The sequence below is a fragment of the Pristis pectinata genome, chromosome 10, assembly GCF_009764475.1.
Source record: "Pristis pectinata isolate sPriPec2 chromosome 10, sPriPec2.1.pri, whole genome shotgun sequence".
Classification (NCBI taxonomy): domain Eukaryota; kingdom Metazoa; phylum Chordata; class Chondrichthyes; order Rhinopristiformes; family Pristidae; genus Pristis; species Pristis pectinata.
Genome location: NC_067414.1, coordinates 97,894,849 through 97,910,395, shown reverse-complemented (window position 1 = coordinate 97,910,395; position 15,547 = coordinate 97,894,849). Strand labels below are relative to the sequence as shown.

Sequence of the window (15,547 nt, the reverse complement as noted above, 5' to 3'; positions counted from 1 at the left end):
GTGGGAGTACCTAAAACAAAATGAAGCATTGGGATCAGCCTTCAAAATTTGTCAGGCTACTTAGCTGCATGTCCTATCTCTCAGGTACCAGCATGACACAAATAACCCAAGATTTTTTTTTAAGTTCCATTATGCTTGCATTCTCCCTTGCCATAATGCTATAATGTCCCTTACATGCTATCAGTCTCTAGAGGAGAGTTATAGGACTACAGCATTAAAATTCAGAAAAGCAGCTCATCTAATCTCAACACACAGTAAGTTAACCAGTTCTAACCAGCAAACCTTCTAGCCCAAATCAGCACAGCAGATAGAGTGAATGCACACAGTCATTTTAGCAGGGTTGGGGAATCAAGAACTAGAGGGCATAGGTTTAGGGTGAGGGGGAAAGAGTTTTAACAAAAACCTGAGGGGGCAACTTTTTCACCCAGCGGGTGGTCAGTATGTGGAATGAGCTGCCAGAGGAAGTGGTTGAGACAGGTACATTAACAACATTTGAAAGGCACTTGGACAGGTATGTGGATGGGGAAGGTTTAGAAGGATATGGGCCAAACGCAGGCAAATGGGACCAGCTTAGATGGGTATCTTGGTAAGCATGGACCCGTTGGGCCTGTTTGACTATGACACATTTGTGCTATGTGACTATGACACATTTGTGAACTCACACTTTGCAACACATTCTCTTTCTAATCAGACATATTCTTTTATATTGACTTTTGACTTTTAGTTGGTACTTTTTTTAAATTAAACAATATAAATGAAGGCATACTAACAAACCAACATCTATGAGACCAAGTTGTTTGCTAATTACTATCAATTTTCACCCCAACAGATTAAATTCTCCAAGGTTGAATCGTTGGTAAACTTAGTTTAACAGCTGAAGTATTTTTCAGGATCTGGGTAACACTGGCAAGGCCAGCATTTATTGTCCATCCTTAATTTCTCCTGAGCGACTAGTTGGATCATTTTAGATGACATTTAAGAGACAACCATATTCCTATGGATCTAAAGACCAAGTAAAGACATTAATGGTTTTCATGATAATCGGGATATTATTAACAAGAATGGTGTTTTTATAAATTCCAGATTATTAGTGCCAAGTTAAATTCCACAGCTGCCACAGTGGGATTTGAGTTCAGATCTCTGTATTGTTAATCCAGGTCTCTGGTTTACTAGTCCAGTAATTTAAACACTGCAGCACTACTGTAACCATTACAGTGAGATATCCATTTCTCTGGTGCACAGGATGATATGTGGGCAGCATCTATTGCATGATGAACTCATCACTCTTCACAAACTGGTTTCTGATCAATGTCTTGCCATTTGTCACAGCACCCCAACCATCCCCTTCCCCTCCCCTCCTCCAACCACAACAAATAAGGCAATCATGTCTTTTTATGGCATAAGATCCCAGCAAACTGTAGTATTTGCTTCAATTATTTTCATAGCTGCATCATTAGCAAGCATGCCTCTAATTACCTAGGTCCAAAATTCTGGAATACCCTCCTGCTTATCTCCTATTTTAAAACCCTCCTCGGAGCCTACATGGTTTGGAATCTGAATTTTTTTGTTTGAGAACACTGTTGTAAAGTATTTTGGGATATTTTTACGTTTAAACTGCCAAGCATCCACATCACAAACTTGGGAGTCATGTTGATTGCCAATCTCACTGTCATCATTCACTAAGTAACCCACTATACCTACCAATGGAAGAATTCATGATTTTGGTGGATGGTCGCAAAGAAAGAACATTCCTAAATCAGTTTCTATAGTTCAAAAAGGTACCATATCAATGGGCTCATTGCCTGGAGCTGTTTACATTAAAAAATAAAATGATGATAAGAAATAAAAACAGTAAGTGCTGGAAATACCAGCAGGTCAAGCAACACTTGCAGAGGCAGAAATACAGTGAACACTTCAGGTCAGCAACCAGCAAAAGGACATCAATCCGAAACGTTTACAGAGTTAAACTGAATGCATTCAAAATACAATTAGACAAGCACAGAAGAGGGTAAGGAACAGGGAAAGATGATAGGCAGGGATGACATGCATGGAATAGGAGAACTGTGTTGAATATTAACATCAGCTATGCCTGGTTGGAGGAATAGTCTGTTTCAGTGCTGCAACTTCTAAGGCAATTCCTAAGTCAATCTGTTTGGTGAGGGTTCTGCAAGAAGTTGCCACCCCAGAGGACAGGCTTTCGATACAGTTACTTCAATAGTGAGTTGAGCATTTTCACCTACGTGCATGGCAGTGAGGTGGGATAGCTGGAGAAGTGCTGCTGAGAAGCCCTTGCGCAATGCCAATACAAAGGCTGTCTGCTGCCCAAACAGTTCCTCCATGGCATTCTTCAATTTCAGGTACATATCCCTGTAGCGCTCAACAAAATCAGGAGAGTTCCACGCTCCATCCAGAAATCGTTTAACCTAATGGGGGAGAAAAACAAAGTCAGTAACAAATTGTGAAAGGCATGTTTTCAAAATGTGCAGTCATTCAACCAACATGTGAGACTTGGTTCCCACCTCTTCCCTATTCCAATAACATGCAATGAATTAAAGCACCACTTCATGAACTGAAAACAAAAGAACGAAGAAGATAGGAGTAGGATATAGTGCTCTCTCATTTGTTCCACCATCTGATCTCTGCTAATCCGATTTTAGCCTCATATCAATTCTCCCGTGAATTCCTTCACCTTGAACATTCTCAGTAATTTCTCCTCCATGGCACTATGAGGTAGAGAATTCTAAACATTCATAATCTTTTAAGAAAAGAAATTCCTCCTCATCTGATTTTTAAATGGGTGACCTCAAATTCTGAAACTTCACCCTTCAGTTCTAGATTCTTCCAAAAGGGGGATCATACCCTCAGCATCAACACTATTAAGACCCCTCAGCATTCCTGTATGTTTAACAAAATCACTTGTAAACTCTGACCAGCATTGGCCTAAACTGCTTCAACTCTTCTCATAAGACAACCCCTTCATCCCATGAATCAACCTATTGAACCTTCTCTGAAATGCCTCCAATTCAAGTGCATTGTTCTTTAAATTTGGGGGCCAAAACTGTATGCAATCCTCCAGATATAGTCTCACCAATGCCCTGTACACCTGCAGCAAGACTTCCTTTTGTTTTGTACTCCACATCCTTTGCAATTAAATCAGAAGTTCTAGTTTCCTTCCAAATCATTTGCTGTAGCTGCATCCTAGCTTTGAGTTTCATGTACGAGGACATACAGATCCCTCTGCACCAGAGCATTCTGCAGTCTATCTCCACTTAACAATATTCTGCTTTTTCTATTCTTCTCACCAAAGCAGATAATGTCATATTTCCTCATATTATACTCCATTTGCCAAATTTTTGTCCACTCACTAACCACAAGCCTCCTTGCAGATTCTGCATCCTCCTCACAAGTCACTTTCCCATCTCGGTATCATCAGTAAATGTCAGTATGATATACTTAGAAACTTCATACAAGTTATTAAAATATATTGTAAATAGTCAAGACCCCAGCACTTCCCTGTGGCACCCCACTAGTTACAGCTTGCTAGTGTAAAAATAACCCATTTATCCCAACTATGTTTTCTGTTAGTTGGCCAATCCTTTATTCCTGGTAATATATTACTCTAATACCAGGAGCCCTGATCTCATGCAGTAACTTCTCATGTGACACTTTGTTGATACCCTTTGGAAATCCAAAAATACTAGATCTTGTTTCCCTCCATCCACCCAGCTCATTACATCCTCAAAGAACTCTATTAAGTCTGTGAAACACTTTCTCTTTCATAAAACTATAATGACTCTGCTTGATTGTAATATGATTTTGTACTGTCCTGCTGCAACTTCCTTAACATTGAATTTCAGCTGTTTCACGGTTACAGATAATTGACTCTGGTTTCCTGATTTGTCTGCCTCCTTTCTTGAGTGGGGATGTTTTGTTTCCAATTCATAGAGACCTTCTTAAAATATGGGAAATTTTGGAAGATCACAAACAATGTGCCTACCATCTCTGTAACCACTTCTTTTAAGACCCAAGGATGGAGGCCATCAGGTTAGCCTTTGACCAATTAGTTTGCCAAGTACTTTTCTTCCCCCCAGTGGTAATGATAGTTTTAGGCTCCTAAATCCTCATAGCCACTGTATTTCTAGTATTATTAGGATGTCATCACTGTGAAGAAAAGATACAAGATCAAAGACTCTGACATAGTCTAGTCTCATTCTCCAAGAGATCAACATTTATTTGAGCTCCTCTCTTCCTTCTTATATACCTGCATATATTTTCATATATTTTGCTACTTAATTCTCAATTTATTCCTCTCGTAGGTTTTCTTTAGTCATTTCTTGCTGCTATCTAAAATTTTCCCCAGCTTCTGTCCTATCACTACTCTTTCACAACACCTTGGTACCGTCCTTAACTTCCTTAGTCATGAATGGATCATCATTCTAGTAGGATTTTTATTTCCCAATGCATATTTTGGTTGTGTATTAAGAAATATCTCTATAATGTCTGCTCCTGCTTAACTATAGATTTACCTTTTAATCTATTTTTTAAAATTTTATTTACAGCATGGGCAACAGGCCCTTCCGGCCCAACAAGTCCACGCCGCCCATTTTTTAAACCCAAATTGACCTACCCGTACATCTTTTAGAATGTAGGAGGAAACCGGAGCACCCGGAGGAAACCCACGCAGACACGGGAGAACGTACAAACTCCTTACAGACAGCGATGGGAATCGAACCCCGATCACTGGCGCTGTAATAGCGTCGCGCTAACTGCTACACTACCGTGCCGCCCAGCCTATCTTAGTCAACTCTGCCTTTTTAAGTTGAAGGCACTCATTTTAGATCCAAGTTTTTCATTTTCAAATTGAATGTAAAATTCTATGTTATGATTACTCTTCTCCAGAACATCCTTTACCATCAGTTCAATAATTAATCCTGTCGCATTTTTCATGACCCGATCTATCCAGCCTGTTCCCTAATTAGACCCGCAATGTGTTGATCCAAAAAAAAGTCCCAAATACATTCTAATGAAACGTCCTCAAGTCTGTTTCCCAATTTAATTTGTCCAACTGACAAGATTAAACTTGCCTACAATTATTACTTTTCTTGACTAGTTCTCGTTGCTACAAAGTGACTGCTGTTGCAGGGGGTATCAAAGATCACTCCCACAAGTGATTATTTTCCATTGCTGTTTGTTAGGTCCAACCAAACTTGCTCTTCCAAAGCAAAATCATTTCTCACTATTCATCTTTTTCTTTAATTAAAAGAGCTAGGCCACTTCCTCCTTTTCTCCTATACTTATGAGAGTCAAGTACCCAGGAATCCTAGCACAGTCATCTTACAACCACATCTCTGCTACAACTATTAGATCATTCCTATTAACTCATTCAGATAGAGCCCTTCATTTTGTCTTTTTCCCTGCTTTGACCCTTTCTGCAGCTGAACACATCACCTGTCCTGTAATTCTGCCAGTAACTTAAATAGAAATTAAGTTTTTCAACCGGCTAAATAATAATCATTAATAATTTAGACAAGCTAACCCATTTTAAAGTACTAATTTTAATGTTTTTTTTGCTCTGGATTGTATTTTACAGCAAACCTGTTAAGATGGAGAGGAAAATTACAATAGTTGCCAGCCAATTACCTGACTGCCTTCCTGTGGTGTCAAACTTATTTTTATTCACCGTTTTTCAAATTCTTAATTTGGGCTGCTGCTTCTGCTGTTATTATTTCAACACTGATCTGTTGTTCAAACATGAGCACATCATTTCTTTCCCCCCACTTCACTTCAGTCTTGTGAAATGCACACACTGTGCTCACACACTCTCCATGAACTCCACAAATAACTCCAGGTTATTGCGAAAGATGCAAAGGTGAACTTCACCAGCTATTCATGTGCTACTTTGCATTTCCCAAGTGATTCACCACACATATTCATCCCATCTTCATTCTAAAGTTATGGAATGGAAGTGGCAATGGTGCGAAGGAAATGTTGAAACTCAAGGGACAGAGCTGCTTGCATACACTATACACCTCCCACCTTGTGGTCAGGTGGAATAAGTGCATTCCCCTTCCAGCAACCTATCTCACATCAGCCTGAATCAGCGAGTCATGGTTCAAACTCCACTTTCACATTCTTACATCATGTGATTGAGCCCAGGGGCATCAGAAATATAGTGAGATATCCAAACTGTCCCTCAAGACTGCTCTATTCAATAAATCATGGCTGACTCTCTACCCTAAACTCCAACCTACCATTAGGCAATCCCCACAACCCCTCAGTTCATTAGTGCCTGAAAATCTATCAATCTCAATCCTGAATTGGCTTGACAGCCTTTTCATGTGAAAAAATCTGAAGATTTACAATTCTGGAAGTGAAGAAGTATCTCCTCTCCAATTCCTTCTTCTGAATCTGTGCCCCCAGCTTTAAGATCCTCCAAATGGAAGAAACTGTCTCACAGAATATTAAATGTTCAATAAGATCACCTCAGATACTAAACTCCAGTGTAAACAAGTCAGTTTTAGTTAATGTCTCCTCCATCTCAGCTGGAATTAGAGATCCAAAAAGGGACTAACTGCTTTGTACAAATACCAAGTCATCCTCAATCGCGAGTCACTGCCCAAAAAGAGGAGATCCAGTGTGACTTTTTGGATGGACTAGGCAACAAGTACTTGCAAGATGTAGAAAAGTATTATCAATGAAGTTCTTTCCTCCATGATTTTTCTTCTGCTCTACTTTCAGCATTCCCACTTTCATCATCACATTAACAAAATAAAAACAAGCCCATGCTAAATGGGCAACTGTTAATTTAACTTTGGATAAGCACATACCCGGTGAATAGGACCAATATGTTGCATGGTTTTACAGTCCCCCTGGTTTTGCTAGGAGAACACTCATAAAACGGGGCTGCATACGAGTCGCAGGGGCATTCCCATCCCTTCTCTGCAACACTGGTCTTTCCAATGCAATTTTTACAGCTACTTGGTTACATCATCACATTCCTAGCCTACATTAGGCTACTTGAAGGTGTAGCACCAACCACCATTACCTGTTGCTGCACCACTCCATGCCAGCACTGTGCTATCCCAGAGATGCTGCTGGGCTTGCTCACTGTCGCTCCTTTCGCAGATGCAGAAGTGCTACTGCTGTCTTTTGATTTGTTTTTGCCATCTGCAATATCAACACAACACATTTACACAATACCATCCAACTAAAATTCCTCTGGAGGCAGATCTTCTGAGAGAAGGCAACAGGGTCAGTCCTTCTCTCACGCCAAAGTCTCAAGTTATATTCAATCCTCTGCTGCACCTCTGCCAGGCTTTATCTGCTGGCTCGCCCAGGCACCCTTGTCCATCAGTAACAAGCAGTATTAGACCATAAGATAACAAAGCAGAATTAGGCCATTCGGCCCATCAAGTCTGCTCTATATAGGTGAACTCAAGAGCAGGAAAAACTTCCAAATATCTAGAAAGTAAAGACCGTAACTCAAGAAAAACAACAAACATCGGTGGGGAAGGTGGAGTGCAAAGAACGCACTTATAACTGAAGTAAAATTACAGAAACGTCAAGCAGAGTCTTTATAGCATTATTGTGTGTAGTATCATGATTCAAGCTTTTATCCAATTCGAGATCCATCCCAGACTATACATTTTCCTGCATTCCCTGGCTTCCATCATTATTCCGCACTCTCTTATTCACAGTTATATGCCACTCAGATAAACACTGTCTGACCTTTCTTCTCCCTGAAGGAGCCTGTCTGAAAGGAAATTAATGCAGACACAAGCTCAATCTATGCTCACTACTCCAACTTCTCCCCAGGTATATAGTTTGCCTTGATACCATATTTAAAATATTCTTTTGTGCTTGGCAAGACACCAGTTTTAGAAAAACAAAAAGAAAATGCTAGAGACATCATTCCTGTGTTGCATTTTGGAAACACAAACGAAGGTAGGACTTTCACAGTGAATGGTAGGGCCCTGGGGAGTGCATCACAGCTGAAGTTTCCCCTCAAATGGATTTATGCTTCTCCCTGCTCCAGTAAAGGAAAGAAATACTTCCCAACAGAGATGGACTAGAAGACTTAGCTGAGAAGTAAACTAGGTAAAACCTGAAAATCAGTAGCCCACTATGACCAGGTTGCTGGGCTAAGCCTTGGATTTAGAGAGTTCATGTTCAGGACGACACTGAGCAAGGACATGGGGCTATTACAATCCAGGCAACAGATCAAGAGAACATCTAAAGACAAGAACGAGAACATCTAAAGACAAGAACATCCCTCACAATTACTGTGTGCAGTTCTGATCACCACATTACAGGAAGGATGTGAAAGCTTTGGAGAGGGTGCAGAAGATGCTCACCAGGATGTTGCCTGGATTAGAGAACATTAACTACAAGGAGAGACTGAACAATCTTGGATTGTTTCCTCTGGAGAGTCAGAGGCTGAATGGTGACCTGGTAGAAGTATATAAAATTACAAGAGGCATTGATGGGGTAGATAGTCAAGGGTCTTTTTTCCAGGGTGGAAATGTCAAATACTACAGGACATACCTTTAAGGTAAGAGGGGAAAAGGGGAGAGTTTCAAGGAGATTTACAAGGTAAGTTTTTACTTACACAGAAAGAGGCAGATGCCTGGAACGCGCTGCTAGGGGAGATGGTGGAAGCTGGTATGACAGCAACTTTTAAGGGGCATTTATACAGGCACATGAACAGGCAGGGAATGGATAGATACAGACTATGTGCAGGCAGATGGGATTAGTTTAAATTGGCAGCATGGTCGGCACAGACCTCATGGGGTGAGGCGCTTGTTCCTGTGCTGTATTGTTCTATGTTCTATCTTATATAATAAAATAGCAAAATATATTGTAGTGCCAGTGAATGAAGGAAGTTTTAAACAGGTCCATTATTCACCTGAATTAAGCTGTGAGTGGGCTAGGCCTTGCTTATAAAGGGTCAGGTATTCCATGCAAAAATTTCTCAAAAGGCAAAAGCAAGAAGGCTCATCAAATGGAATTATGAAAATGGCAGATGAAAGGGAGAATTGAGGAAGTCATTAAAATCAATGCTTGATGGCCGGGATGTGTTACCGGAAAATTGAATGAGAGAACTTCTTACATCCACAACCAACAACTGGCTCTGCAAAGCCCGAAAAGTGAGAACTCACGCCAGAAGGAATTAGGACAGAGGAGATGAGAGGTGTCAAACTGCAAGCTGAGGAGGATGGAGATGGAAAGGATGCACAAGGGCTGGGGGAGAAAAGTGATGGGAATGTTCACATCTGGAGTCAAGGCCACAGATAAATGTAAAGCGACATGTACAAACCTTGAGAGCCTAACTGAAGCAAAATCTATTTGAAAGAAAAAAAGTCAAAGTATATGTTCACTAAAAATAATACAAAGGCCAATGCAATTTAGCCTAGCACAAAGATGAACTCAAGAGATACAAAGCCAGTAAGAGAAACAAGAGAGCAATAATACAATGTGCACTACTACTTCCTGGCAGTTACTACTAGTTGTTCCACTGTCATATGCAAGAAACTTAAAATTTAATGTGTGAACGTAGGATATACGATAAAGCCAATTTGTCCAGAACCAACAGTATATACTAAATTCAGTTCCACAAGGGATTTATGACAAAAGCATTTTCTTTGGAAAAAAAAACCGATCCCTTAATCTGCACTGATAACTATAAACCCATTGCCAGTGGTACTGTAGTTAAGTCACAGAGCAATATAGCACAGATACAGGCCCTTCAACCCAACCAGTCAACGACAACCACAGTGCCCACCCAACTAGTCCCAATTTCCTGTGTTCAGCCCATAACCCTCTAAGCCCCGCCCTTGCATGTACCTGTCCAAGTGCTTCTTAAACTATACTATTGTACCTGTCTAAACCACTTCTTCTGGCAGCTCATTCCATATATTCACCAGGCGCTGCGTGAAAAAGTTGCTCCTCAGATCTCCCTTAAATCTTTCCCCTCTCACTCTAAACCTATCCTCCTTAGTTTTGGACACCCTGGGGAAAAGACTGTTATCATCCACCTTATCTATGCCTCTCATAATTTTAAACACTTCAATAAGGTCGCCCACCCCTCATTCTCCTACATTCCAAGGAATGAAGACCAAGCCTGGCCAATCTCTCCCCATAACTCAGGCCCTTTTCTGCACTCTTTCCAGTTTAACCCTGTCTTTCCTATAACAGAGTGACCAAAACCATACACAGTACTCCCAGTGTGGCCTCACCAATGACTTATAAAACTGCAACATAATATCCCAACTCCTATCCTCAGTGCCCTGACTGATGAAGGCCAGCGTGCTAAACGCCTTTTTCACCACCCTACCTGTGACGCCACTTTCAACGAACTATGCACTTGTACTCCTAGGTCCCTCTGTTCCATTACACTCCCTAGTGCCCGACCATTCATAGTACAAGTCCTACACTGGTTTGACTTTCCAAAATGCATCACCTCACACTTATCTGTATTGCAATCCATTTTCCACTCCTCGGCCCACTTCCCAAACTGATCGAGAGCCCCCTATAATCTACAATAACCTTCTTCACTATCAAGAACACCTCCTAATTTTACGTCATCACAAACTTGCTTTATCAAGCCTTGTGCATTCACATCCAAACCACTTATATACATAATGAATAACAAGGGTCCCAACACCAACCCGAGGCACACCACTAGTCACCAGCCTCCATTCCGAGAAACAGCCCTCAACCACCATCCTCTGCTTCCTACCTCCCGAGCCAATTTTGAATCCACCTAACTAGCTCTCCCTGGATTCCATGGGACCTAACCTTCCAGAGCAGCCTACTATGTAGGACTTTGTCAAGGGACTTGCTAAAGTCCAAATAGACAACATCAACCACCCTACCCTCATCTACCCTTTTGGTTACGTCTTCAAAGAAACTAAAAGATTCATCAAGCACAACTTTCCACACACAAAGCCATGCTAACTCTTCCTAATCAAACTTTGTCTATCCAAATGCTGGTAGATCCTGTCGCTCAGAATTCTCTCCAGTAACTTCCCCACTACTGATGTCAGGCTGACCGGCCTGTAGTTCCCTGGCTTGTCCTTGCTAACCTTTTTAAACAACATTAGTCACCTTCCAGTCTTTGGGAACTTCACTGGTGGCTAACGGTGAAGCAAATATCTCTGCAAGGGCCTTCGTAATTTCTTCTCTAGCCTCCCACAAACTCTGAGGATGCACTCAGTCAGGCCCTGGAGATTTATCCACCTTAATATGCTGTAAGGCTGCAAATACCTCCTCCCTGGTAATATGAATGTACTCCAAAACATCTCCACTTGTTTCCCTTATCTCCTGAGTAACCATGATTTTTTCCTCAGTAAACACAGAGGAGAAATATTCATTAAAAATCCCACCCATCTCTTATAGCACAAGACAAAAGGGTGGCTCTGCTGTTCTCTAAGGGGACCTACTCTCTCCCTGGCCACCCTTTTACTCTTAATATAGCTATAGAACCTCTTGGGATTTTCTTTCACCTTACCTGCCAGATCCATCTCATACCCTCCCTTTGCCCTCCTGATTTCCCTCAAGTGTAGTGGAACAGGAATTACAGGTACGACAAAATAATGTAATGACATAGATATGGTGAATTTTCAGTCTTTTTCCCAGGGTTGGGGAGTCTAAAACTAGAGGGCAAAGGTTTAAGATGAGAGAGGAAAGATTTAAAAGGGACCCGAGGGGCAACTTTTTTTCACAGAGGGTGATGGATACATGAAACGAGCTGCCAGAGGAAGCTGTACAGGCGGGTACAATTACAACATTTAAAAGACATTTGGACAAGTACATGGATAGGAAAGGTTTAGAGGGAAATGGGCCAAACACAGGTAATGGGACAAGCTCAGGTAGACAACTTGGTCAGCATGGATGAGTTGGGCAGAAAGGCCTGTTTCTGTGCTGTATAACTTTATGAGTAATAATGCCAACAGTGATTACACTTAAAAATATTTCATTTCACATCAAACTCTTTGGGATTCTTCTTATTCTTAGATTCTGTGGTTCAAGTACTGGACTTGGTGTCAGAGGTTATAAACTGAAATCACAGCAAGGCACATGGGGAAATTAAGTTCACTCTGATTTGTGGAATGGAACCAAATAAAATGATAAAATCCTCCAGATTATCAGAAAACCCTAAATGGTTCACTATCATTCGCCAAGTACTGATATCCTACTCATATCCCATACTATGGTTATGTCTCAATCCTCAGAGCAATTAAAGTTGTGCTGTAAGTAAGGCCTTGGTAGTGGCACTCACATTCTAAGAGCAAAAAATTGATTTAACTAATTATTCATGGCCTTACCAGGTTTAGTGGCTGGTTTCAGCTCCTCGATTTCTATCCGGCTGGTATCAACATGAACCAAAAGGTGACAGAGACGCCGAACTCTGGAATTGAATATGGCTGCATGGCCCCTTCCCTGTTTCAAGATCTCGGAGTTCTCCAGGTATTCAGTCAGTAGCCAGGATAATGGGCTGGGATTAATGTTGTCTGAATCAAGATAAATACTTATTATAACCATGGAATCAAGATAAATATGCAAGATAACTGTTTTACAGACACTTGATAAGCTAATCTATTGGTTAGCTAAACCAGTGGTATTCAAATACCCTGCTGTCATGAGGTATATTTGCTAAACTGGCATCAACACACAGTGTTTAAATTGCCTTACCTGAAACGTTCAATGATATATAATATCTCGATCTCATCTCTTCACCTCAAACTGGTCTCCCCACGAGAAATACACACCACTGACAGAATCAGAATGCCTTAGCATATAATGAGGCAATTTGGTCTATCAGGTTTGTGCCAGTTTCCCCTCCATCACTACACCTCCCTCTCATGCCACTTTCTCCCTGGTCTAAACCCATTGCCCTTCTCATTGCCACCACAGTAACATATTACTTATCGAAGCAACCATATTATTCCTGTTTAAATTTATAGCCCATATGGGTTTCCCTTTAAGTACAGCTTGCCACAGATCATTTCCCTTCCTAATCACTCTGTGTCAATGCAGGTTACCTGGAACCTCTGCCTTTTCACTTCTGGGAAAGGTATTGTGCCATGAAGATAGCACAAGGAAATAAAACGAACATCGTTGACATCAATTTGTTATGAACTTCACACACTGTACCTTGCTTTGAAATACATACCCAAAGCCGTGATACTGAATACAATCGGATTGATCAAGGCCTCCCAACAGGTCCGCCCTAATGCTTCAGCTGCTTCTGCATCTGGAAGGAAACGATCAGCAAACATCTGCTCGTGTCGCAAAGCGCTGTTTAGCCTGCAAAGAGAAGAAGCCATCATTTTTCTTTCATCTATTACAAATACTGATCTTTCTGGTTGGTTGAAGAATTTTCATGAAGGACATTTCTCAAATGAAAGGGATGCAGTTTTTCTTGCTTTACCAAAAGTTAAAACATTGCATTGCTCACAGTGACTCTGCCCCATTAAGGAAGCTGCCAAGAGTTTTTCCAATAAAATTTGAAAAATTAAATCTGTTAAGACTTGACCCAAAGCCACTAAGTATTTTTTAAATTGACTCTTGGAAACTTAACTAGTTCAATTAAATAAATCTCTTGAGACACAAGAAACTGCAGATGCAGGAATCTGGAGCAACAAACAATCTGCTGGAGGAACTCAGTGGGTCGAGCAGCATCTGTGGGAGGAAAGTAATTGTTGACGTTTTGGGTCAAAACCCTCCATCATGACTGAGAGTGGAGAGGGGATATGAGTGAAACGTTGACAATTCCTTTCTTCCCACAGATGCTGCTTGACCTCCAACAGATAGTTTTGGTACAATATTCTGCAATCATTTTGCAGAACACCTGCACACTGTTCACAATGGCCATCCTGACCTCCTGGTGGCCTGCCACTTCAACTCCCCTTCCCATACCTACTCCAATCTGTCAGTCCTCAGCCTTCTCCACTGCCAAGGTGAGCCCAAACGCAAACTAGAAGAACAGCACCTCATGTTCTGCCTGGGTAGTCGACAGCCCAATGGTATGAACACTGAATTTTCCTTTTTCAAGTAACCCACACTTCCTGTGGTCCTTTCTCACTCCTTCTGGTCTCTCCACCTTCTCACTCTCTCTCCTGGTTCCATCTGCCCATCACTCCCACACTATACCTTCTCCTATCTCCTCCCTCAAAGAGCTCCATCTGCCCCTCATCCCTCCCCTATCTGGTTTCACTTATCACCTTCCTTACTTGTCCGATTCCAGCCCCTGCAGCCTCTTGTTCCCATTTTTCACCTTCCAGCCTCTCGTCTCTTCCTCCACTCTCCCCTCCCCGGCTCCATCTGCCCCCTTTTTTTCTCTCTCTGTGTCTCATCCTATCACCTACCAGCCACTGTCTCTTGACTCCACCTCTTCCCTCCTCCCTCTCACCTCTTTATGCTTACTTTCTCCTTTCTACACTCTCAGTCCTGATGCAGGGTCTCAACCTGAAATGTTCACTAACCCTTTGACACCCTTGGGTTCATCAGGCAGTTTTTTGTTCCAAATTTCAGCATCTACAGTCTCTCATGTCTCCAAAAAACTATAATATAGATGGGCAAAACAGCCCACATGAACACAGTGGGCCACAGGGCCAGTTTTTGTGTCATACAACTCTATGACAACAGATTCTACTATGCCAAAATAAACCCAATGGAAGAAACTATAGATTCTGGCAAACAAACTAAAATTGACAAAGTGTGAAATTCTCAGCAGGTCACGAAGCATGAGGAGAATAGATAACTCCTCTGTCAAGAGACTTAAAATACACAAAACATTAATCCATCCTTCTCTCTTCAGGTACCATCCATCCAGCATTTTCTGTTTCTGATTCCAAATCACTTCCTGAATCAGGTGTGAATGCACCAGTGAAATGTATTGGCCCCACACTCAATAAATCACTTACTTGTTGAAAAGCTGCAGCAACTGCATCCTGTCCTCCTGAATCTCCTGACACCAGGTGTGTGCCTTCGTTGTGTAAAAGAGATAAGTCCGACAGCAAAGCTGTTCCTTGAACACTGGCCAGAAGGTTGGCTTTGGTCCCAGAACTTCAAATCCATGAACTCGAGTATCAATTCCACCCTGATTTGGGGGAAAAAAAAATTAACCAGATGTAAGGCTCAGCTCTGGCTACACATTTCAATAACATTTCTGCACAGCCTGTAAGCAAATGGGGCAATAAATCAGAACATTTGAAGGGTTTCTTTTGACAAAATTAGAGAAAGAAATTCTTCATTATGACTTCAACAATTATGACACAACTAGGCTCCAAGTAGTCATAGTACCTGCTGGCATCGCTTGATCCGAATCTGGATGATTGCCCAGTACCGAGTCATATTCTCCAGAAGTAAAACACGGCTAGCAGTGGGAACCACATTCACCTGCAGAGCAAAGGCAGGGTCAGCAGGTGGCAGAGCAAGGTGCAGTGCCTCACAAGTCAATGATGAATATTCAATAGGACTGCTGACCATCAAATGTTAAAGGTTAATAGCTCACCACTTACTTCGAACTTACAAATTTACACAA

General features: G+C 41.5%; 1 protein-coding gene across 3 annotated transcripts in view; it reads right to left on the bottom strand.

Moving 5' to 3' along the window:
- The window catches only part of LOC127575480 (cullin-9), a 163,884-nt gene that overhangs the window by 46,369 nt on the left and 101,968 nt on the right, over window positions 1-15,547 (bottom strand). For all 3 annotated transcript variants that reach the window (XM_052025410.1, XM_052025412.1, XM_052025411.1), the window contains 6 exons: window positions 15,307-15,402; window positions 14,928-15,103; window positions 13,175-13,308; window positions 12,327-12,512; window positions 7,046-7,167; window positions 2,241-2,423 (listed from right to left, as the gene is read on the bottom strand). In XM_052025410.1, the coding sequence (XP_051881370.1) occupies window positions 2,241-2,423; window positions 7,046-7,167; window positions 12,327-12,512; window positions 13,175-13,308; window positions 14,928-15,103; window positions 15,307-15,402 (897 nt within the window). The remainder of the gene's footprint in view (window positions 1-2,240; window positions 2,424-7,045; window positions 7,168-12,326; window positions 12,513-13,174; window positions 13,309-14,927; window positions 15,104-15,306; window positions 15,403-15,547) is intronic.